This window comes from Emys orbicularis, chromosome 23 (genome assembly GCF_028017835.1).
Source record: "Emys orbicularis isolate rEmyOrb1 chromosome 23, rEmyOrb1.hap1, whole genome shotgun sequence".
NCBI lineage: Eukaryota > Metazoa > Chordata > Testudines > Emydidae > Emys > Emys orbicularis.
Window position 1 is genome coordinate 3,135,761 of NC_088705.1, and position 24,606 is coordinate 3,160,366.

A 24,606-nucleotide genomic window follows, 5' to 3' on the forward strand; every position below is an offset into this window, starting at 1 on the left:
GGGGTTAGGGTGGGGGGGAAAAAATAGGCTAGTGAAGCCACTACCTAGATTTAACTTAAAGGCAAATCCTTACCGTGCAAGATCTTCATCAAAGGAATCCATTCGGACATTGACCTGGGCCTCCCGGGTAATGGAAAAGGAGGATTTGCCAGTAGCTAAACCATCTCCTCTGGTTCCTGGCTTCTCCCGACTCTCAGAGGCCTTTCTCAGAGGTGGTGAAGTACTTTTTTCCTGACTTGCTTTGTAAGCGGTCACTCTAAAATTCTTTTCGGGAACAAACCCCCTGTGACCAGCTTCTGCTCTCTTGGATGCTAGCTTGTCTTCCTTTTTAGATCTTTCAGAATAGGGATCCTCCTCCATTTCCTCAGCTTTCCTTTGCTTCTCCTTTGCAGATGGTAAGAACACTACGCCTTCCCATTTACCTGGCCTATCCTCATCCTGATTTTTGCTGGAGGTTGCTACCACTTTAGACATGAATTTGGGCTCATCATCAAACTCCGAATCCTTTCGGCCCTTTGCCTTGTCTTTCTTATCCTGTTCATCCATCTCCTCTTTGCCATAATGACCTTCCTTGTGGAACTCAGCCATCTTCAGCTTCTCAAAGTCATCCCGAAACTTATAGCGTTTAGGAGACTGGCTGCTGCGATAAGGCTTTTCAGGGTCAGTTTTGGAGGTGTACAGGTCTGATTTCGTCTTGCCATCTGCTAAACCCAACTCAGAGAAGCCTCCCTTCTCTTTCATTTTTTCCTTTTCAATATTTGTTAGTTTCTGTTCCTTGTCTTTCCCATTCTCAGTCTTCTGTTCTTCCAAATACCTATTTAAAAAACAAACACACACATACACACACACACACACATTTAAGCAATTCTCTTATTAAAGTATAGACAAGAGTCTTTAATTCCTAAAATTCAAAGCAAACAAACAAGTCTTAAAAATGCCAAGACTTAAAAACATACAGAAAGCTCTCTCTGGTCCCTAATAAATAAGGTAAAATGTAAAGCAGGCTACCCAAATTTTTACTATAGAAGACATGAATAAGGTCTTAATATATTCAGCAAACGTGCTGGAAGATGGGTATGCAAAATGGATGATGTGAGGTTCAAGAGCAAAGTGGAACAGCAAAAGCTCTTCTTGAGCAAATAAAAAGAGAACCAACTTACCTATATTTTCTAAGGAAAATATTAAGGTCTTACCCAATCTGTTTAGTCACTTACAAACCTGATTCAGAAGAATTAACACATCAAAACTTTCAACTTGGACTGTTCTGCTTTAAACAACACACTGGAAATAAATGCCTCAAAAGCTACGTCACATTTTGGATGCAAGTTTCCTAGGAAAGCTAAACATTTCATATACTGTAAACACAAATAAAAGCAAAAAAAAAAAAAAAAAAAAAAAAGGTTAATGGGAAAAATATTTCTTCTCTTGGGAGAACAGACAGACACTTTATTCTAGTACTGGGAATGACAATCCCCCAAACCAATTTAAAGTTTAAAAGTATGCTGGTGAAAGATTATCAGCACATATTTCAATGGGATAGTAGTGGATTAAGTCTAAAGCACCTCAACACACTATTTTAAAAATCAAGAGTGGAGTAAGACCTAGTTCTGCTAATATCATCAGAGGTCTTTGATAATTAATAGAATTTGCCCCAAATAATCTTAAATGAACAGAGAGAAATGAAAATGATTAAGGACCATTTGAGAACACAACAGTACCTTTCGAGTGAGGAGGTCCTTTAAAATGAAATTAATCAGAAGGACACTTGTCAGGGGTTTGGGACTGCTGACTGGACCAGACTAGAAAGATACTCCTGTACTGAAGAAGATCTTTTTTTTCCTGATTCCAATCATACATAAAATTTATCCCAATGCATTTGCACCATAGCTCTCACAGTGCTTGTATTGGTTTGTTTCTATTAGGATATGCAGTAAGTTGTGTGTTTAAAAAACTTAAACAACATTTTTCCCTTTGCAAACTTATAACATTTGCTGGAGTCCAAGAGCCACAAACCTACCAACTCTGGGATAGATTTCAAGAGGGAATCAATATTTTGTCTGTTAAACTTGACAGTGCCCAAAAGCAAGCAAACAAGCCTTCTGCAAGTGAAGGTTTTAGTTGCATCTGTACCTCTTCCCCCAAAATCAGCAAGTCTGGCATCAGCAGCACCAACTGAATTTTTAATGCTCTAATGTCCATTTAAAATTGGGAAATGCCCCAAAATAAGTAATTAACCATAAGTGAGCTAGGGAATATACAACCACAAATATATATATAAGTTATATGCAGTGATTCAGGAATGTGACAATTTTTAGACTAATTAAAAAAAAAAATCAAATTACTGGAAAAGCTCCTTGAGCACTTTAAAAATTTATAAAAATAACCAAGTTCAAAAGGGAATTCTGGGGTATCTATGTAATCTTTACAACACTAACAAAGTTATGATGTTAAGAAAACAAAACTAGAGAACTATTTCCTATAATGCAGAATAAGGCCTACCACTCAATGAGAGTTACACACACCTCCCCAATTCCCTCCCCTCCCCCCCAAGAGTACCTGGCACGTGAACTGAACACAAAGGAAAAACGCACAACTTGCCTCTTTGAAAAGGCTGCCCCGCCAGGAGCTGCTGCTTCCTCCTTCTGCGAGGCACCATAAATTGAACCGATTGTCGTGGGACTTTTACACACAGGACTCTTCCTCGTTGGGCTCAATCCTGATGAACCATGGTCAAACGGACCCTGATGTGAGCCTGTCTGAAATGAGGCACTGCTTTGTAAAACAGACCCCAGCTGTGAGGGGTTTGACAGTGGAGGACTGGGCTTCTGCAATGGACTTGGCCGAGGAGAACGGCGCCTCACCACAACAGACTGGAGAGGACTTTTTAGCGCAGGACTGCGCTCTCTTGGGCTAAGCTCAGGCACGGCAGACACTCTTGACACTGAACTTGTGCTGTAAGTGGTCATGTCTTGCCAGGGCTTTGACCCCTCAGACACCTTGACATCTTGAGTAGCTCCTCCCGAAAATGGCTGATCCTTCGAATCATCACCTTGATTATCTCCCGCAGCCTGTGATGCCCGCGTGTCCTTGGAAGAGGATTTTTTTTCCTTTATGGACCTACGCTTGGAAGACTCAACGCGGCTGTGGTTCGAGGAAGACCGGGAAGATGAAGACCTCCTAGACCTATCAGAAGATGACTTATCAGAGTTTCTAGAATGGCTTCTTGATCTTGGTGATGGAGACCTTCTCTTTGGCGATCGAGATCGGGAACGCCCCCTACGAGGGCTGTAGGCTTGGCGATAATTTTGCCAATTGGACCTGTAATTTCCATAGCCTCCTCGGTTATATTGGCCCCATGGATAAAATCCTCGGTTCCGCCCACGGAAATAATATGGTCTCCTGTACCCTCTGTTATGACCTCTGAAATCCCGGCTCTGATACACTCTTGGGTGGTTCCTTTCTCTGTTGTGAGACGGAGAATATGACCTAGAACGGGACCTAGAACTGAAAAAGAAAAAACAGTATTTGGAAACCTCTTTCCCTCAATGCAGCCTTCTATTTGAAAAAGAGTTTTAAATGTTATTTTACTGGTTTTGTGTAGGGTTCACAGCCCCTTAAGTGATTTTTCCTTTGCTCATGTGAACACTACACCTTTTCTCCCAGTGAACACTGTTGCCCCACCCACACACAATCCCTGGCAGTAATTTCATGATATCTGAACTACAGCTGGACAGGAGACCACCGTCCTTAGAACCACGGCTGAGACCATGATAGGGATACATTTGTTCTGACTGTCCTCGGACTAACTGGTACCCACCGTCAGAAATCCAAGCGGCATGTGTCTCAAGTGTCCAGTGTTCACAGTTCAAAGAATGCCATGGCTATCTCTAATCCTTGGTCTCCTGCATGGCGGGAATGCATTTCTACCCCATAAGGCCAGTGCTGTCTCTTGTAACAGACTGAATTCTCCCTTCTTTGCAGCCCCCAAATCTCATATGCTTTTAATTTTAAACAGGATTTCAAGAGGAAAAACCTTTCCTTGCCAGAGAAATTAAATGAACTTCAACACTTGTAAGTGAAAATGGTAGCACTGAAGAGAAAAACCAATGACTGACTTCTCTATATTTCTAATCTCAAACCATACATGAATTGCTGTTGTCCTTAATCTTGATCTCCATCAAGTAAAATAAAGACAGAGCATCAAGAAAAGATTGCCTAAGGCATTTAATGTATCCCTAGCCTGATGCCACATGATGGCACTGTTTATCAACAAACGTCAGCTTGCTTTTCAAGGAGTCGATATGAGCATGCAGGTTATTAGTGGAAGAAGGAAGAGAATGGAATTTAGGGCTAAATGGGAGTGTTCAGATTTAAAGAACACAACATTTCAGGAGATATGTAAGTGCTGATCAGAGCTGGAGAAGTACAAGGTGTTTTTCCAATATAATTAGATCCCGCTTAGTTTTATCAAGTATTTAAACAACTGAAGTAGCTGCAGTTTTAAAAGTAGCATCATGACTCAGGATTAATCAGGTTAATGTACTTAATGAATATTGGACAACTGCAAAGTTGTACTGACAGGGAAGGGTATGAGCAACTATGTTCTTGTAAAATATTAAGAAAACTTCAACACTACACAGGGTTAAAAATCCCTGCAGCAAATCTCACTCATTGTTTATGATGATGCATATTTCCTGCAAACATTAAAACACTTTTCTTACTGTATTAATAAAGTTCCAGTTATCTAAAGAGTTGATTAACTCTGGCAGTAACAGTATTTAGATATCTTATCCTGACGGGCATCAACTTCTACAGCTCTCTCTCCAAAATATTAGTAACTGTACACAACACTGCCACTGAAGTTTCTAAAGCTTAAAGTCAAATCTCACTTTTAATTGGGTTAAAATGAGGTTCTCTTTTGTCCAACTATCAAATACACTAATATTTAACAGGCAACAGCTTATATTACAGCACTAGTAACATCTGGTATGAATCTGCGTTAATATTAATTGCTTAATCGTCTCCTGATAGAATTTGTGCTCCTTTATTCAAAACAAGAAAACAATGCAACTTACCTCATTCGAAAACAGTATCAACACAAGAAAGAAGGAAAGGCACATGCAGATGCAGGCAGTGAAAATGAACTGATTAAGAGAAGTGCTTCGAAAGCACTAAGCAGAATTCACATGCTCCCCGTCCCCGGGCGCCTACTGCATTTGTTACCAATTACTAGTGAGGGACCTGTTGCATGCTGCTTCCAAAATCCATTCTGTCATTTATTGAGGCATGGAACATGAAAATCTCACTCCAAAATCTGCAGACACTGTTTACAAGAAATCATTTAAAAAGGATGCAGTATGCAAAATACAATATACATGTGCCAGAAGTGAATTATTTTTGAAGTCTTTTGCACTGCATGGCTAGCCAGTTAATTTAATATACATTGTTCTCAAGTTCTGGCAATTCCACTCTTTTTACAACAGTCAAAAATGAAAAGAAACAGCAACATACTTGATCCTACAAACAAAAGTTAAGTACACAAGACTAACCAGAAGCAAACATGGGGGAAGAGCACGGAATACAAGTCAAACCACCAAGGGATATGGAAAGCAAAATGATGTTCCCAATTCCTTTTTTTCCTAAACACAGATTAATTTTCTAGTCTCTTCTCCCTAAGATATCGCACTACACCTACCTCAGTGAGTATGCGAAAGCCTTGCAAGAAGAGGACTTGTCTATATTAACCCTCTCCATTCCAATTCTCTTTTACCAATTTATTAACAACATCCAAGTTGTTTCAACAGCAACACAAGACAAGAGAGATTTGCCCTGTTCGATTTAATGCATCTGGATTCCATAGTTACTTCAATGCTGGCCAGCTGCTCCAAACCTATACTGCACCCTTTCTAATACTTCAGCTTCCCTGCAAAAGAACTCAGTTCCACTTGAGTCTCCATCTCTGTTCTGGTTTTGTCCTGGCCTTCTCCTCTTTCCAATTGTATTTTTATTAGGTTTCTGCATCTTAAAAAAATCCCTTTTAATAATTAACAGTTGCATATGTTTACAAGCCTAGCAATGTTCAGAATCTTCATGATGCATTTCAGATTCATGAAAAAGCAGATGGACATCATAACATCTAGCCCAACTGGAATAGAGGGGTTTTTTTGTTTTGTTTTTTTAAAGTGAAGATCATTACCAAATGGTGGTGGCCTTGCAAGATATAAAAGGCTTAACTAGTCACATAGGATACTGGGTGATGGAAATCCATGCTTTCCTTTTATTTAGTCTTAAATTGGTCCAGTCAGTAAGTAATTCAGAGATGCAGCAACTATCATGCACAATGAGGATTTCTCACCATAGATCTCAACTAATTTACATGATCTGCCCATAGTTACCATTGCAGAATTCAGTTACTGACTCCCCTCATGATGGAACACCCCCCAACCTCCACACACACACATCCACCTTTCCCGTCAGAGGCTTAGACTGGGACTCTGGAAGAGACCCTCCTGAACTCAACTCTAAGAAATGCATGACTTTTCCTAAAGACCTTTTTTAAAGCTGTTATCAATAAAGTTTCGGGGGGTGGGTGGGGGAAGAGAACAGAGAAGCTAATAAATGAAAAGAAGGAGCATGTTTCGTTGTGGAAAACTCTCCAACAATAAATGATGCCAAAAATGTCAACACTCTCTGATTTCAGCCCCTTAAATCATCAAAGTGAATAATTTACAAAAAAATTGATCAAGAACAACTTAGGTCTGTTAAGAGGTTTAAAATGAAGCCTTAGGTAAGATGTCATCTACTGCATAACAAAGTAAAATTTATCCTTTCCTTCATTTAGTCTGGGTCAACATTCCTTCACTAACAGCACAGCATTCTGAGGAGCTACATCTACTTATATAAGAAACATATGGGAATGTTACATTAAAATGATCAGCGATTATTAAAGAGTGCAGAAGAATGCAAGACACACGCGTGTTGTAGGGCACCCTATCAATAGCATATTGCAAGACAGAACATGAGAGCAAACAAAATCACTAACCCAAGACACAGGACACTTAAGCTACTCTAGAATCTAACAAAAGGGTTTTCACAGGAGGGCTTGTTAGTGCAGCCACCATCTAAGCAGGACAGAGGGAGAAGAAAAACTCTTTGAAGTGAAAGGGTGCAATCAAGCCGCATGCATTACCTGAGCCTGCGTTTTCTTGATCGCGAGACAGAACGGGAGCGGGAACGGGATTTGGAGAAGGATCGGGAGCGTGATCTCGATCCAGATCTTGAACGAGACGAGCGGGATCCAGATTTTGATTTGTTAGTTTTCGACATCTTTGAAAGCTCCCTTCAGTTACACCTGTTGATATATGGGGGAAGGAAAATAGAAAACATGTAAGCGAATAGTTCTGACCGCTTGGTTAGCTTCTCTCTCTGGCAGTTTTGATAGTTCGAGAGACTAATACAGTTGCTGCTGAATCATGGAACCTTTTAATTCCTCTTTGCAAAAGGAAAACCTCTGGAGGGCAGATAAGTGAGTTAATCTCACCCCTGTCATTACCAATAATGATGGTGCCTGTTTAAAAAAAAGTGAATTAGCTCAGGTTTTCCATAAAGCTTTCTTCTGCTTTACATTTTCGAAAGGAGAAGCAGAGTAAGATGCCATCAATAAAATAATCATCCTCCAAGATACCCTAATTTCACTCCTTTATATGTAGATCTATTAAACCATGAAGTGAAGTTCTGGACATCTTACAAGCCCCACTGCTCCAAGTGTGGCTCATGCAGTGCTACAATCAGTTACAAGAGTACACCACTCACTGATGAGTCCTGCTGCAGCGAAAATAATTCGTAAGTCCTTCTCAGTATTCACCCAGTGTTTCAAATACTGACAATAAAGACGACTATGCTAAAGCATTAAATGACTTGAGAGAACCACTAGATTATACAGACACTTAATAAAAAAAGTGAATTTACCTGTGCTAGTTTCAGGAATATACCCAAGAAAAGCCAGACTAACCTCTTTGAAAGAGACCTTAATGCCTACACTTTTAAACTATTGTGTAGTCACATTTATACCACTACCCAATCCCTACCAGACACACTCTTGAGGAAGGAGCCAATAATGAAGAGCCATTGGAAAACCACATGTTGATGTAAAACTTGTCGGGTATTCTCGTTGTGGTTTTCCAATGGCTCTTCATTATTGGCTCCTTCCTCAAGAGTTGGATAAAATATAGGTAACAGATATAAAACATCTTGGATTAGGAGAGCAATTTCAGGAAATTTATTAAACGTTTGGAACAAATAAACCAAGTAAAATTCAGATGTGATATTTTGTATTTAAAACTGATGAACTATTCTTCTTTATTAGTATCCAATTAAGTCACAAAGCCTTGAAGGTACACATTTTTCAGGGCTCAGATATAGATCTTAAAAAGTCTAATCATGCAGGTTGTAAATGACCTCCCTTGCGTACTCCTTTCTAAAAAGTACCAGAAACAATTCTAACATACCACAGTCAGCGTCACAAAAACTCTACTGCCATTTCTACCTAATAGCTCCAAAGCAACAATAAGTCTCATTCCTCACTTTGTTCAGCTACAAAGCAAATCTTTAGAACTCATATTCTATAGTGCTGCAAAGAATACACCAACTTTCAATTCTTACTGGCTTCAACAAACTTTCCCACTCAAAGCGAAAATGCTCCTGCCTCTCAATTACTGGAGGAAAGGAAGAAAGTGCTGTTCCTCCAATCCTCAGGGTAAACTCTCTTTATTCTTCCTTCTACTCCATTTATTCCAAGATAGCACTTACTGGGGTGAAACAAGGGTTAAATGCTAACTTTTTGGATTTCTAAGGGGTCTTCACTGGCAACGTTAACGCGCTACCGCAACAGCGGTTTAACGTGGCTTGAGTAGCCGTGGCATAGTGCTGGGAGAGCTCTCCCAGCGCTCAAAAAACCCCCACCTCCGCGAGGGGAATAGCTCCCAGCGCTGGTGCACTGTCTACACTGGTACTTTACAGCGCTGAAACTTGCAGCACTCAGGGAGGTGTTTTTTCACACCCAAGCAAGAAAGTTGCAGAGCTGTAAAGTGCCAGTGTAGACAAGCCCTAAGTATTCTACATTAGTGCTTGGCATAAAGCAGTTAAGTTTTACCTCCAAATGGCCGAGCAAAACTGAAAAGAACAAATGCTCCCAGTTTTAGCAAGAAAGCTAGATGGTATGCAATTCATCAAGCCCTAAACTTCACTGAATAATAGAACCAGCACCAAATTATTTAGCATGTAACACGACATTGATTCTCAACTGGTGGAACGCAGACCCCATTAAGAAGCAGAACTTTAATGGGAGCACGATTGGAAAACGGTACCAAAATGGGGTATGTAATGCAACTTCTGCCTGAAAAGTGAGCAGAAATTTTGGATGGGTTTCAACACAAACTCCTGCCTCTTCAGTTTCCCACAATTCTTTTCCCACTTGCCTCCCACACCATACTTTAGAATTCTGAAGTATTAAGATCTTTTAATACTTTTTTTTAGTTTTAGTGCAGGGGGCCTAAGAGAACAGACAAGCAAGAAAGAACCAGTTAGGTTTCTGGGGAAACACTGGAAAATATTTGCATTCATAAAAAACAGGTCTGACAGCATTCTCTCCATAATATCTTGTTTGCGATTCAAATAAATTCATATCAGGAAATTCCCTACATCAGGAATCAGCTGTTCCCTCCACCCCCACCACCTAACAGCTTAAAATATTAAGATTTGGATACAGATGGCAGCAAAGAAATCACAAGCGTCGTTTGATCACTCATGCAGTTTCCTGATTATAAATGTTAAATTAGGTTCTACATGCACCAATGAGAGTACAGTGGCAAAATATATGTATTCATTAAACATTCCTTATGATAGTGCTGAGTCTTCATTTGAAATGGGTATGTGTGGGGGGTGGTTTTGGAACATGTCACACAGAATTCATAAGGTAAGAATAAGGCTGCAGAAGAATTAAACATTAAAACAAAAAAATCTCTATACACATACATGCATATCTAGATTACATGCACCTTCCAGATTAAGGTGTTTTATTTACATCTTTTCCATAGGCTTAGCAGGAAGAATTCCCAGTTTTACCAATTGGAAAAATGAAGTATCTTTTATAATCCTGCATTTTGTGTCAATCACAATACAGCGAGACACACCCACACATGCTTTAGGCATCTGGCAACCTGAGACTGCAAGGCAGGACTCCTCCATGTTAGCTAATTCTTATATGAATCTTAGAATGCAAAGCCCTTTACAGCAAAAACAGAGGCAGCTTCTGAGGCGGTCACTGGTATTTTAAGGAAACCCGACCTTAATTTAAATCCGAGTATTAGAAAGATGATTTGCTATTAACTTTCCCCTTATTTTAGACCCTGATCTATTATACACCTCTACCCCGATATAATGCGACCCAATATAACACGAATTCGGATATAACGCGGTAAAGCAGTGCTCGGGGGATGGGGGTGGGGTGCGCACTCCGGTGGATCAAAGCAAATTCGATATAACGCGGTTTCACCTATAACACAGTAAGATTTTTTGGCTCCCGAGGACAGCGTTATATCGAGGTAGAGGTATACTCACTTCTTCAAAATGCCATAAGCAGGTCGGTTTGAGACACTGGTTAATGTGAATTGTGGGGTTTTTGCTATCAGGTTGTAGTCCATATTCCCCAATCTGTTACAAAATCCTCTACCATTAAGCCTGCACTGCTTCCATAAAAGGTGACCTGCCTACACACACACCAATTGTTCTCTTTGCTTCTTTAGGATACATAACCTAAAGCTTATTGTACAATAGATATTCTGCCTTTAAAAAAAAAAAAATACATTAGTAATTCAGATCTTGCCTACTCAAGCACAAATTTATGGCAACTAGAGCTTCTTGGTAAAGGGCCCACAATCTGGCTCCGCCCTGCCTGTTGATGTAATACATGAGGGCAGTATTGTCTGTCAGGAACTGCACCACCTTGCCCCTCAGGTGGGGCAAGAAAGCCTGGGAGGCCAGGCGAACCACTTGGAGCTCCCTAACATTGATATGGAGGGCCCAATCGTCCCGCAGCCGACAGCCTTGCACGCTGAGCTCGCCCAGGTGGGCTCCCCATCCCAGGTCAGAAGCATCAGAGACCAGGGTCAGCAATGGGGCTGGGGCCGCAAAGGGAACTCCTCCAACATCAACCTGAGGTCCAACCACCAAACCAGGGACGACTGGATGTGATCCAGCATCCTGACTACCCTGTCTAGGTTGTGCCTGTTGAGGATGTAGACTGACGCCAGCCACACTTGCAGAGGCCGGAGTTGGAGCCGGGCATGACTGACCATGTATGTACATGCGGCCATGTAGCCCAACAACCGCAGCCAGGTGTGAGCCGTGGTGAGTGGGTGGTTCTTCACATGGGAGATCAGGTCCAACATGGCCTGAAAACGTGCCTCTGGAAGGAAGGCTCTGGCTCACGTGGAATTGAGAACAGCCCCAAAGAACTCTATTCATTGGACCGGCCTTAAGGTAGATTTTTTCTCGTTTATCAATAGGCCCAGGTCGTGGCAGGTGGAACGCACCAGATCAAGGCTCCTCTGCACTTGTTCCCAAGATCTGCCCTTGATGAGCCAATCACCAAGATACAGGAAGACCTGAACCCCTCGACGTTTCAGGTAAGTGGCCACTGGCGCCATACATTTTGTGAACACCCTGGGGACTGATGAGAAGCCAAAGGGCAGCGCTGTGAATTGGAAATGGTGTCCCCCCCACTATGAAATGGAGGAAACATCTGTGACCTTGGAATATGGAAATAAGTGTCCTTCAAGTTGAGGGCGGCGTACCAGTCTCCACGATCCAGGGAGAGGCTGATGGAGGCCAGGGAGACCATGCAAAACTTCAACTTCTTGAGATACTTGTTGAGGTGTCGCAGGACCAGAATGGGTCTGAGGCCCCCTTTGCTTTCGGGATTAGGAAGTAGTGGAAATAAACCCCTTTCCTTTCATGTCCCGAGGGACCTCCTCCACCGCCGCAGGTGCAGGAGGTTCTTGACTTCTTGAATGAGGAGTTGCTCATGAGAAGGGTCCCTGAAGAGGATGGGGAAGGTGGGGGTGGAGGGGAGGGGAGGCCCGAGAATTGCAGGGCATAGCCCTGAGATACTATCTCTAGCATCCAGTGGTCCGAGGTGACCCGCCACCAGGCCGAATGGTAGGGATGAAGACCATCAAGAGAAAAACAAGGTGGATCTGGGGACTAGACTGGGGCAATTGCTCTCAAGAGCACATTCAAAATGAGCGCTTCTGGCCCCCAGGATATTTTGCCAGGCCAGGCTGCGGGGGTAAAGGAAGGGCGGCAACGACTAAAGCTCGTGTCTCTATCCCTTCTCCTTGCAGACCCCTTTCGAGGCTGCCAAGGCCTTTGGTGGCCAGAACTGCTTCCTCGCCGATTGCGGCATATGCAGACCGAGGGAGGGAAGGGTGACCAGAATGTCCTTTAGGCCATGGAGCCATGCATCAGTCTGCTCCACGAAGAGACCACTCCCATCAAATGGGAGATTTTGGATTGAGGCCTGCATTTCTTGGGACAGGCCAACGGTCTGAAGCCAGGAGCTGTGCCTCATGGCCACTGTCGATGCGACCACCCTAGCTGCCAAGTCAGCTGCGTCCCACCCCATTTGAAGGAAGCACCTTGCTGCTGCAATACCCTCCTCCACCAGGGGGCCAAACTCCTGGGCCAAGTCCTGGGGCAGGGACTCCTTGAACTTATGGAGGGAGTCCCATAATCTGCCCAAGAGGGTCTGGTGGTTCGCCACTTGAAACTGAAGGCTGGCTGTTGAATAAATTTTCCTCCCAAAAGGTTCCGCCTCTTTATTTTTGCGGGCTGAACAGGTGGGCCCCTGCTTGTCCTTTTTGTTGGCCGCAGAGACGATCAGCGAGCCTGGAGGCTGGTGGGTATGCAAGTACTTGAACCCCTGGGCTGGTCCGAAGTACTTTTTCTCAGCTCTCTTAGAGGTGGGAGGGATGGACGACAGGATTTGCCAGAGGGCCTTGGCAATTTTCAAGACCCCACCGTGCACTGGTAGCGGAACACAGGCAGGGGTACATGCCGAGAGCACACTGAACAGGGTGTCCGTCTGCTCAGCCATCTCCTGTACCTCTAGGCCAAAGTTTTCGGCCACCTGTCAAAGCAACGCCTGGTGGTCTTTAAAATCGTCAGGTGGGCTGGCACTTGAGGGCCCCGTCACCGCCTCATCTAGGGATGAGCATGACGGCTGTACCGCTGGGTGAGGGCCCTGGGCATCAGTACCTGCAGGGTAAGGGGGTTTTGGGGTGGGCACTCGCTCCTCTATCACGACCTCTGAGTGCACTTCGCGGGCCGAGCCCGGTGCCGCTGGTGCTGTCAACTGTTGCTCCAAGGCGGTGACCGACGATTGGTGAGAACGGGGCATTGGTATCACAGGCATGCCCCACACACTCCAATAGGGCCTCAGGTTGCCAACTGCACTGGCGATGCCTTGGCGAGGGGCTGAACTCCCTCTCCGTGCCAGAGGAATTCCCTTCTGGTGACCACGGTGGGGCCATCGATGCCAGCATCTGTCAGCTAACCATCGCCGCTGGACACCGGCGCTTCGAATAGGAGAACCAGGGCTGGGGGGGGACCAGTACCGCGACTGAGATCGTGTCCACAGTGCAGGGAACGGGGATCCACGCCGAGAATGATGCTGGTAATATGGTGACCGGCATCTCCGCTTAGGTAACCCACGTTGAGAGGGCGGAGACGGCAATCAACCAAGACTGCCAGTGATCTTGGGCGAGCCACAGAGGACCTGGACTACGAAGCCGGAGATATGCGGTGCGTAGTTGAGAGTGTTGCTTTGGCTTTGTGGATCGGCAGCGCTCAACTGCCCTCTGGGGGGTCCTGACGGCTGGCTTGCCCTTGTAGGGAGCCTTTGCCACTTCCTGCAGTACACACAGTGCCGGTAGAAGCCTCTGCTCTTTAGGCACTGGGAGAGCCTGGGAGGCGTCAGCCCAGCCACAAGTCTGAGTCCCCTACCACTCCTGGGAGTAGGTGGTGGATCCCTTGGGGGGTTAGGGGCCCCGATTGGGGAGGCACGTTCATGTGGCTCCGGTGCGGGCAGGCGGACCGAACTGGGTCCTTTGCCCGACACCCCATGGCCTTTCTTGCCCAGTGCTGGGGAGCCATGCTTCTTGGCCTTCTTTTTGGGCACCGGCGACAGAGAGTGGTGCCGGGGGTGTGCTACACACCGAAGCATTAGGCATAGGCCTGTTGAAATCTGATCAGGGCTTAAACCAACTGGGACTTGCCTGGGGCGAGGTCCCAGTTGGGACTCAACTTCTAACTACACTGAACAATTACTTAACTCTAACTGCTATAAACAAACTATTTATAAGGCCCCTAAGGCTTGAAGTTAGAAGAGACGAAAACCACTAACCCTTGGTAGGCAAGGAAAAGGCGCGCCGACTAACCACCATGGGCGGTAAGAAGAAAGGGCTGGTGGTGCTTAATATACCGACGCATGAGCATGGCACTCAAGAGGGCGCCACATCTGACCCTACAGATACTGCTAAGGCAAGAATCTCCGATGATCACACACATGGGCATGCGCACACCTAGAATGTAATCGACATGAGCAAACACTCGAAGAACTTTGTGTATCAAAAGAATCTGAGGGCATTTGGGGTTTAGCAGACAAGATAAATATTGTTTAAACTAAGGAATGGAAAAGCCCTGCAGTTCATTCACAGAATTTATGCATACTGGTGAATTTCACCAGAAACACAGCCCAGTAGAGTGCTGAGCAAGTTGCAATTACTTTTCTCCCTTACATAACAGACCTTGTCCTTATTAAGTTTTGGAGAATGATCCAGTGTTTGCAAAAAGGAGAGATATGTGCAGCATTCCTCAGTATTGTATACTGAAATGATGCACGGAAAAAATTTATACTTAATTCCATATATTAACATTTTCCTGATGCAAACTTTGTTTGGATCATCCAATTTATCTAATAAGTTGCCACAGCAAGACAGACAACTGAAATTATAACTAGAAAAATGACTGTGGGTTTGTGTTTCAGTTTTACTAACATGGAGTACTGTATCTTTTGGGGACAGATGATAGACACAAGACATTTTAAGAGCATGAAAAGGGTAGGAAAAAGGAAACCCCTTGTCTCCAGCACAAGGAGCACCCATGTCCAGTCTAATGGTTAGAACAAGAGACTAAAAGTGTGATGGAAAGCCCATGAAGTCAACAGAGAGACTCCCTAGATCAACCCCTAAATCCAGATTTCTTGACTTCTCATGTTATCTTAGATTCTTTTTGTGACTACCTGATCTGTTCTCCTAATTTCCTCTGCCTCAGGGAGATTACATAATTCAATGGACTGTTGTAAATATTAGTGCCAAATTCTATCTTCTGATATCTGCAATTCAGACCCCCTGGTTCCAATGGGAAATGCATGTGCATATTCCAGGGCAAAAAATGGCTCAATGTTTGCAAAATGTGTTGTAAGTGCTTACTGCTGACCTTTAAAAAATTCTTTACATTGCATCTTCATTTGTCTAGAGTAACAGCAGGGGTACAAAACACTACAGTTCTAACTAGAAAGATTTTGCATTTTGAAAAAGTAGTTTTGCCTTTCCTGACATGTCCACTTCAAACAGAGGTCAGCTTTAAACACTACGCTTTTCTGTCCATTTTGGAAAGTGACAGATGCAGACTTAAATCCAGATTCTTCATCTGGCACATCTAGAAATATACATACCAGAATATTTACAGTTAGACTGCTTGGGATACAGGGATGGAAAATATTGGTAAAGTAAATATGCCTCTTAAGAGATACAAGGAACAGATTATAGGATCAATTTCCTCAAGCAAAACCTCTCATGGACAGTGGCAGCTGTCTCCATAATTTCAAAATAAAAAGTAATATAATCACTTGGAATTTCTTTATAAGTGTTACCAGTTAAATTTTAAGATGATCTCTTTCTAAAATCTGTGTTGGCCCATCGATATTCAAGTTGGATCTCAGGACAGGCTGGCATCACCTGCTTACTTCATTTATGGTAAAAACATATGGAAATAATGGTAGCGTAACCTGATCTTGTCAGAGGAAAAGCTCCCTACCATGCTCCATTAATTGCTTTAGCTATAAAATATGAGAGCATAAAATGCCAATCCTTAATTACAATAATGGATAATTGTATTACTTAAAATGTATGCATGCAGTCTCTTCTACAAATGTATTTATTCAGCTGCCACCACTAAGTTACATATGTGTTTACACTTGAAGAAATTTTTGTCCCTCAAATCATGTTAAAACATTAACCAACTAGAAAAAATAAAACCGCCAGATTATTTAATATTCAGTTTTAAATTACCCAACGCCCCATACATCAGTCACCTACAAAACCTAGCTCTAAACCCTCATGAATTTGGGACACGAAAATCTGTGTTTTGGAAGACAGTGAAAATCACAGCACTACACAACTAGATTATGTTGACTCAGTAAGATTATAGCTGCCATCCAGAACATTTCCTAAAAAAATTCAATCAAATACCTGCCTCCCAAGGTCACCAAATATTCATCTTACGCATTAACGGCTGTATTTCCAATTAAGGAGTCAATCGCTCGGTTACACCGCTCTACTGTGATATGTTGCCAGCGCTCATAGTATTCAGTAATAGGGTTTCATACCGTGAAAAAGCCGTACCCAAGTGGCTAAGATAAACCAACCTAACTCCTGGTGTAGACAGCGATAGGCTGGCAGAAGAATTTTTCCTCCGACCCAGCCACTGCCTCTTAGGGAAGTGAAGTACCTGTGTTGACGGAAAAAGCCCTCCCATTGGAGTAGGTAGTACCAACACTGAAGCAGTTACAGCTATGCTTCTGTAGCATTTCAAGCGCAGACAAGCCCTGAGTTCTCCAAAGAGGTTACCCTACTTATGGGAGTCTGAACCTTAACTATACCTTGATCAAGAAATTTGGATCTTGACAAAAAAATAATTGACTACCCCAATCTACAACATACTAGACTCACACACTAGGGAGCCAGCCTTAATGAAGTCCTGATAACAAAGAGACTACTTTTTACCCAGCACAAAACCAGGTTTTAGAGGGTCTGAAAACACTATCACCTCCTCAGACTACTACTGACCACCTGGAGAAAACACTACCCCTCCCTCATCCCAGGATTAGCTATAGGAACACGACCATACTTAGAATAGGAAGATGCTACACTTTCAACTGTTTGGAGATTTTAAATTTATGCTTCTCTTTCATGCAGAAGATCATAAAGTGGCCTGAGATGATCACAAAACAGGATCTTAAAAAAAGCTGAATATTGTTTGTTTCATCAAACTAAATATTTTTAGGGGATTTTTTTGTTGTCACCATGAGTCTACTTTGGTCTACAACATTTACTAGTCAGTCATTCTTTTGTTTGGTTTAAGTGCCAGAAACTCTCCTCCCTGTAAAGCTGTTTTGGTTGCTGCTTTGACCGTCAATGTAACTGCACGCAATAAAAATAGAAAACAGAACTCATTCCTAGCAAGTGAGCTGGCTCCTAGATATAGCTCTTTTAAAACAGCCTCTGGACTCAAAGGGTTAAAACAGAAGAGCAAGGCTCCTCTCACCTCACCATGGTAACATTGCATTTGTAAGCTTGGAACAGCTCAACCTAGAGTTCTGTCCTAAAGGAGTTAAATGATTTATTTACCGAGATTGCCTCTGAACTTTATAGTACAAAAATCCTAAGAATATAAATAAATAGTTTCCTCTCTCCATTCCTTGTAGAAACTTGAAATAAATTCTCAGATGCTTGACGGAGGCAATGTTTCGAAGGAATTTATTTACTGTGACACAAGACTCCTGAAGATTACTCTGGTTCTAATGGAAAGAGTTACCTGTAAATGGAAGAGACAGATTAACTAGGAAAGTGGCCCTGGCTGAACACTTACCTTATTGTTTGCACTTCTTGATTGGATAGGGGGAATCCACGTAAAGGAAACATAGGCACAATGCCTGACACGGCTGAGAGAGGAGAGCAGTTCTGGAAGTGGGTAGAAAATGAAAACGTGCGTGGCCCTGCGAGTGGGGAGTGCAGCAGAAGCCTGTTGCACGTTGCACAGAGAGCTATGGAGGCTCCTCTTTAGCAATGAGTCTGCGAGAGGTCACATTTCCTTCCTGCTTTCAGTCCTGACGACACTTCAACCTCCACCCCCTTCCACATTTAAAGGGCCAGGATTATTTTCCTCCATTGCAAAGTAGGTCTCATCTGGCAGCAGAAAAAAGCTTTGGTGATCCTGCCTGATCTGTTGCAGAGAGCAAGGCCAGAATGACCTGTGTGTGCACTTGGAACTGGTTTCATACAGAGGGAGACAGTTTGACAGCCAATTTTCAACCAAAGCTGCTGGTTTTGTCTGGAAACCGGGCTGCAACCTTGTGTTAAAGCTGTTAAGTGTTGAAAGACTCTTCCCAAATGATGGTTTAGTGCAGTGGGTCTCAAACTTTTTTACTGGTGACCCTTTTCACATCGCAAGCCTCTGAGTGCAACCTCCTAATAAATTAAACACACTTTTAAATATCTTCAACACCATTATAAATGCTGGAGGCAAGCGGGATTTGGGGTGGAGGTTGACAGCTCATGACCCCCCATGTAATGACCTTGCGACTCCCTGAAGGGTCCCGACCCCCAGTTTGAGAACCCCTGGTTTAGTGAGTCTGATATCTAGGAACAGGATACAGTCTAAAGCTATCTTTCAGAGTCAAACTTTAAGGCAGTTCTACTGATGGATTGTAACTATTTCAATAGGAGAGAACAAATAGGAGCAGAGGCTTTACATCAACATGCTGGGCAGCTTCAATAATCCACAGCTCAGTTAAAATATTAATGAGTTAAAATACTGCCACACTGTGGAAATCTTAAAACAAATCTTTATTAAAATAAAATTATATATCATGAACTTTTTGACATTTCATTTCTGATTACATAATCATTTCTGATGATCATTGCTGATTATTATAGGAAGATGTTTGGTACAGGGATCTTGGCTTACTGGTGGAGAAAGGAAGCACTCCAAAGAACTAGTTGCTACCACCAACATATCGCTCTCCTTGATGGCATCTAGCCTCTGATCAAGATGGGCCACAGCCGCTGGCTCCTCAATGCTTCAAAGGAGAACATTTCTTAGACTACATCGTGTACTTGCTGACAAATTTGACCATCTTGTAGTTTGCATATTTCTATAGCATCTACAGTTGTTAGACGTCAATAAAATGTGCTCACTCCAAGTTAACTATACTTCTCAAGTGTAAAAACATGTGTCTGAAAAGAGTTAGGAATTTTTAGTAATTTTGGCTAAATATTCTGTAGCAAGGTTAAGGGTGTTAAACATCTGAAACCAGAGTTCTTTTATCCACAAGCCAAGAACCCTTATAAATCAAGCAGATTCAACGCAGATTCCCTGTCACATCTATCCATTTGGTCGCCACCTTAACTGCAGAAACTAAGAGATTATACAGGCTACTAGAAGCCTTTGATTGCTCTGTCACCTGAATAAGAAATGAAGTCAGTTTTTTCTTGTGATGGTTACTGAGTCATGGTTTTAAAGGTGAAACGCTGATGCTGTATTTTATTAAATACAAACATTCTGATAAAGATGGCTGAGAAATTCCACACTAGAAGGCCAAGGCTCAAACAAAAATGCAACATGGTCAAGTTCTGGCAGTGCCTCCTGCACTCTGCAGTGCTGATGAAAGGTGTTCTCTCTTTCAGCTAGTGGCACAGGGAAAATGAGAAGTTCCTAAATGAGAGATGATGCATTTCCAATAGCATAATTTTAAAATCAAGTAATCTTGCTAAAAACTAGACAGCATTGCTAAATTAACAAAACTGCTGTGATGTCCTGATTTTAAGGTACAATTCACAGAAAAGGTGCTCCCCTCTAAATTACCACAGATTACAAATAAAGAAAAACCCCAGAAACAAGCCATTTAACTATCTTTTTTAAAACTTCAAGTAAAAATTTTATTCTATGTAGGAATTGCACTGCTTTGTCTTTTTTTGCAGTCTAAACAGCAGAAATTCCTTGGATCTGGTCAAAATATTATTTGCTTGACTTGTTGAAAAGAATTCTTGTTCTCTCTCCTGTCAGGCAAACAATTTGAACTAGATACTTCCTGCATAAATGGAAAACAAAATAAGGACATATTTATGGACTTACCCAGGGGCCAAGTGAGGGTGGAGTTGCAGTATCAACAATAGCCATTCCTTTTGGGTTCCGTGTAAATGCTTGCAAGCAGCAGCACTTAGAAGGAAATATTTCAGATCTGTCTTTGCATCACTGAGTTCAGGATAATCAATCCAGCCTTACTTAGTCACTGGCTTTCCAGGGACTAACATGAAGCTTAGTTGTTGAGTTCAATTACTGCATCTGATTCATCTATTTCCATATTAAGACACTTCTGCAAATAATTGAAAGCAAAATGTGTACAGCTACCATATCAAAGCATTAGTGTGTGTATACACACAAAATGTGGGTAAAATGCATTTAAATTAACTTGTATTTAGGCAAGGTTATTTTACCTTTTCGTTCTGTGTAGTCCTTGCTATTCTGCAGAAGATATGAAAAAACCATCAGCTAAAGCCTGCTTTTCACTGGGTGCTGTGAGTACCGCTAAACTAAAGGTAACACAATATCATCTTTTTTGAAAATCGTGAGCTGCATCCAGAAATTCTCTGTACTGTGAAATTCCTATGACAATAATCTGCTGTTGGAACAAACTTTCTTTTCAAAGCTCTCTCCTGCTAAGGGTTTATATGGAAAAGTAAGTTAGAGTTTTCCAGAAGTATGGAAATTTCACTTGGTGCTCAGAACTGGAGTTGACTCTCAGAATTTGGCTTCTCAGATAAGTAGTAAAACACCATCACACTTGCTTTTGTCTCCATCCTAGCAGCAAAGTTCCACATATCAAGCTTAACTTCATTTCACACATTAACCAAAAGAGCACACTGGGGGCTTTTGCTTCCACAAGAAATGTACTTGGAGAGCAGGCAAACATAAGCTGGTCACAGTGCTGTGTGCAGGTCTAGTAGTATTTTCACTGACATTGCAAAGGATCTTGAAGCACTAAAAACTATATACATTTGGTACAGCGCCACTAAAATGCTGCTACCTCAGAGATGGAAGGAAGACAAGCAGAGCTCTGCAGGGTACACAAGAGTGAAATAGGGACAAATTTTGGCCAAGAGCTATGAAACAAAGCCTTGTACTCACAAAAATGCCACAGGGTCTTGAACACCCATGAAAAAGAGGTAGCAAAACTTGTTTTCTAAGGGCCTTGTCCCAGTGTTGCCCTCCACCATATAGTTAAGTGAATGAAACTCAGTTAATCTATCATGGAAGGATGAAGGCCAGAGTCAATCCTACTGCGATTTGCACATGAGGTCTCAAGGTTACTGCAGAGGAAAAGCTGTGGGCAGCTTTCTGCAGCGCACAGGTAGCTATTTTCTGTACTTTATTAAAAACTAGAACAAAAATTAGGGTAGCCATCTGCTAAAAAAAAGCTAATTGGGAAATGTTAAACATTCTATTTTAATAATAATGATGAAAGTAATACTAAGTACTTCTACATATTTCAAAGTGCTTTACAATGGAGGACAAGGGTTAATATTCCCATTTTAAAGATGGAGGCAGAGAGAAGTCATGGAAATTGCCTAAGGCTATAACAGACAGTGAATGTCAGAACCAAAAACAGAACATGGGGTCCTGACTCCCAGCGTGTACTTGCTCAGTCCCTCCACCTATGTAAGAAACAGAGAGAACAATACCCTCCCTTATCAAATTTTTATCATGACTAGTCAAAAAATTATCCTTTGATATACAAGCTGCATTGTATTGAAAACCACCTGCTTTTACTGTGTGCAGCTGACAGTATTAACCTTTCTGAGCAATGAAGACGTTGGAACAAGTCAAACTGGATGTGTGTCTGAAATGCCTTATGCCCATTAATTAGGAACATTTTCCTTAGGTTTGGAGGCTCTGTTTCACATTTTGTAATTTAATCAGGGATTTTCTTTCCTTTGGTGTCTCAGCTCACAAATAAGACCCTTTGTTTGCAGGACACCATGACATCCAAACTAAAAAAAATGGAAGGGGGAGCTTCAGTTGAGCTACTAATCAGGACTTGTTGGCATAGAAGGCAGAGACCTGGTGTTGCAATATGTACACACTGTAAGGGAGGTTAATATTTTACAAGTGTTGAACTTTGGGACTGAACTCAAACAGCTGAAGATTTTTTCAGTGCAAAAAGCAAATCCTTCTTTACACGGAATCCTTTAAAAGCCTCGTGGTTCAGACATCCCCACTCATTGTACCTATTCTCTCTCCCCCTAACTTTTGAGTTTGTGGTTGAACTATCTTGATTCCTTTCCTTGCTAAGAGGTATCATTTTAATGGCACAAACATGTTGCTCTTTCACAAAATTCATAGCTCATGGCAGAGCAAGTTAATACAATTAAACAAACAGCAATTAGTTTTTCTCCATGATTCTCAATCTAAAAGAAAAGCAAGTTGTTGGTAGGAGTAAACACTTCAAAACTAATTAAGCCCTGCTGTGGTTTAATACCATTTTAAAGATTTTTGGCATTAAAAAAAACAAAAACAAAACAAAAACAAAAAAAAGACTTTCCCCAGCTTTTATTCTCCATGTGGTTCAATCTGACCTCATCTATGGACAGTTTCCAGTAACCCAGTGAATTTTCCACTGTCAAGAAGTTATCACTGCTATGCACTCCCATTTTTTAGACTAATTATTCCAAATATCCTTTTCACCTAATTTATAGGTTTTTGTATTCTGCTTTTCAAAGAGCAACCACTTCAAGTAAATTTTAAGATATGAAGCATTAACACAATAACTGCCATGGTTCTATAAGGGGAAAAAATATTACATGCTACTCTAACCCAAGTTTATGACACAATGCCCAAATAAGGCCCTCGGAAGGGAAAACATGGACTCTAACCCAACAAATATTGATGGGTTGTAAGTACTTAAGCATTAAAAACATTTATGAAAAAAAGATTTTAGGTATCTGTTCTTTCTGGGACATTTAAGGTCATTCTGCAGAATGGGTTCATACCTCGTAAAGCAGTAGCAAATAAGACCGGGAAGTACAAAATCAGCAGAGTACACTCCCAATCCAGGAACTAGAGGAGTTGTAGAATTTTCTTTTTGTACTGATTAAGAGAATACAGGTTCAAAGGTATTACATATTGCCTTGCTTGCACAGCAACAATGCTGGTGAGCAAAACAAACTCCATTTACAGAGAGTCAGCGCTTAAACTGTGAGGCAGCAATGCTAAAACTATAAAGCCCTACTGCTATACGGTACAGTCTAAATCCCAAAGAGAGGCACTCCCCCAACTCCCTCCTTAGAGATGTTAGGTCTTAATTTTGTAATAAACTTACCTGGTTGCTGGAACACGCACTCACACCTTCCACACCTCAACAGTAACCTGTCACTGTTTCAGCCTCTCCAATTATGAAATCAGGAAACAATTCTGCACAAAAAAAGAAACTGTGTTGAAGCAGCTGTATATTTAAGCTATACACCAGGTTTTATTTTAAGGCAAGAGGTTTTATACACAAAACTGTGGGTTTTATCATTATCAGCTTAAACCTGGGAATTGGTCACCTTCTGAGAAAGGAACTTGGAAAGTCAATCCATTTACCTTCACCCAGTCACTATTTTCTCTCCCTTCTAATCCCAAACTCCAAGCTAACAACTGTCAGTGATCAAGTAGTCACTTCTACCACACTTCCCCCACAAGACAGTGCAAGCAAGGACAGCTGAATTCTGGCACCTACTGTAGATACACCCTCCCTTTCTAGACCAATGTTCATATTTTGTCTTCAAACAGAATTGTAACTTGGTCTGCATTAACAGAGTGCTCATAAACTGTGCTACAATCTTGCTTGGGTTTAGGAAGAAGTCTACTGCATGGTTCTGGCCAGCACAGTGAAGTATGGGATTTCTAAAATCCTTGTTCACGCTGAAACACCAAACTGAGCTGGTTACAACAATGTGTGAAAATGCTTGTAACTAGCATGGTTTGTGCCTCAGCAGGAACAGTCTCTATGGCACTCCCAGCTGCTACCCTATAGCCCAAGGAGTGGCCGTCCAACATCACCACAAATAGATCACTGCTTCAGGCATAAGAAACTGGCAATTATATCCAGGGCGCCACTTTCAGACTCTTGCTATTTTCACCACAAAATAAAATTAATATTGGGTTTAAACCAAAGCAGGCGGAGAGTATTATGTACAAATTAATAGAGATTTCAAATGCAATGTTTATAAAGAGCCTTAAAGATAAAACACACTATGTGCACTAAGCATTAACAAATGGGGAAAAGAGCCAGCCTGACTCTGCACTTCTCAAATCTCTCCAGGTGTGCTGTAAAGGGGACGTGTATCTCCCGGGAAGGGAAAAGCAGGATGCACCAAGCCATACTAATCCATGGAGTGGCACAAACGATTATTGTACCTGTAACTTTAGAATGCCTTGGGGATTTAT

At 42.1% G+C, this 24,606-nt stretch overlaps 1 protein-coding gene across 4 annotated transcripts in view; it reads right to left on the reverse strand.

Annotated features, from left to right (window-relative positions):
- Positions 1-24,606, reverse strand: part of THRAP3 (thyroid hormone receptor associated protein 3) — a 67,285-nt gene that overhangs the window by 14,029 nt on the left and 28,650 nt on the right. For 2 of the 4 annotated variants that reach the window (XM_065421885.1, XM_065421881.1), the window contains 6 exons: positions 23,498-23,589; positions 20,616-20,643; positions 20,254-20,494; positions 7,190-7,351; positions 2,599-3,504; positions 74-814 (listed from right to left, as the gene is read on the reverse strand). In XM_065421885.1, coding sequence (XP_065277957.1) covers positions 74-814; positions 2,599-3,504; positions 7,190-7,326 — 1,784 coding nt within the window. In that variant the 5' untranslated portion in view covers positions 7,327-7,351; positions 20,254-20,494; positions 20,616-20,643; positions 23,498-23,589. The remainder of the gene's footprint in view (positions 1-73; positions 815-2,598; positions 3,505-7,189; positions 7,352-20,253; positions 20,495-20,615; positions 20,644-23,497; positions 23,590-24,606) is intronic. The other 2 variants (XM_065421882.1, XM_065421884.1) reach the window with 2 other exon arrangements.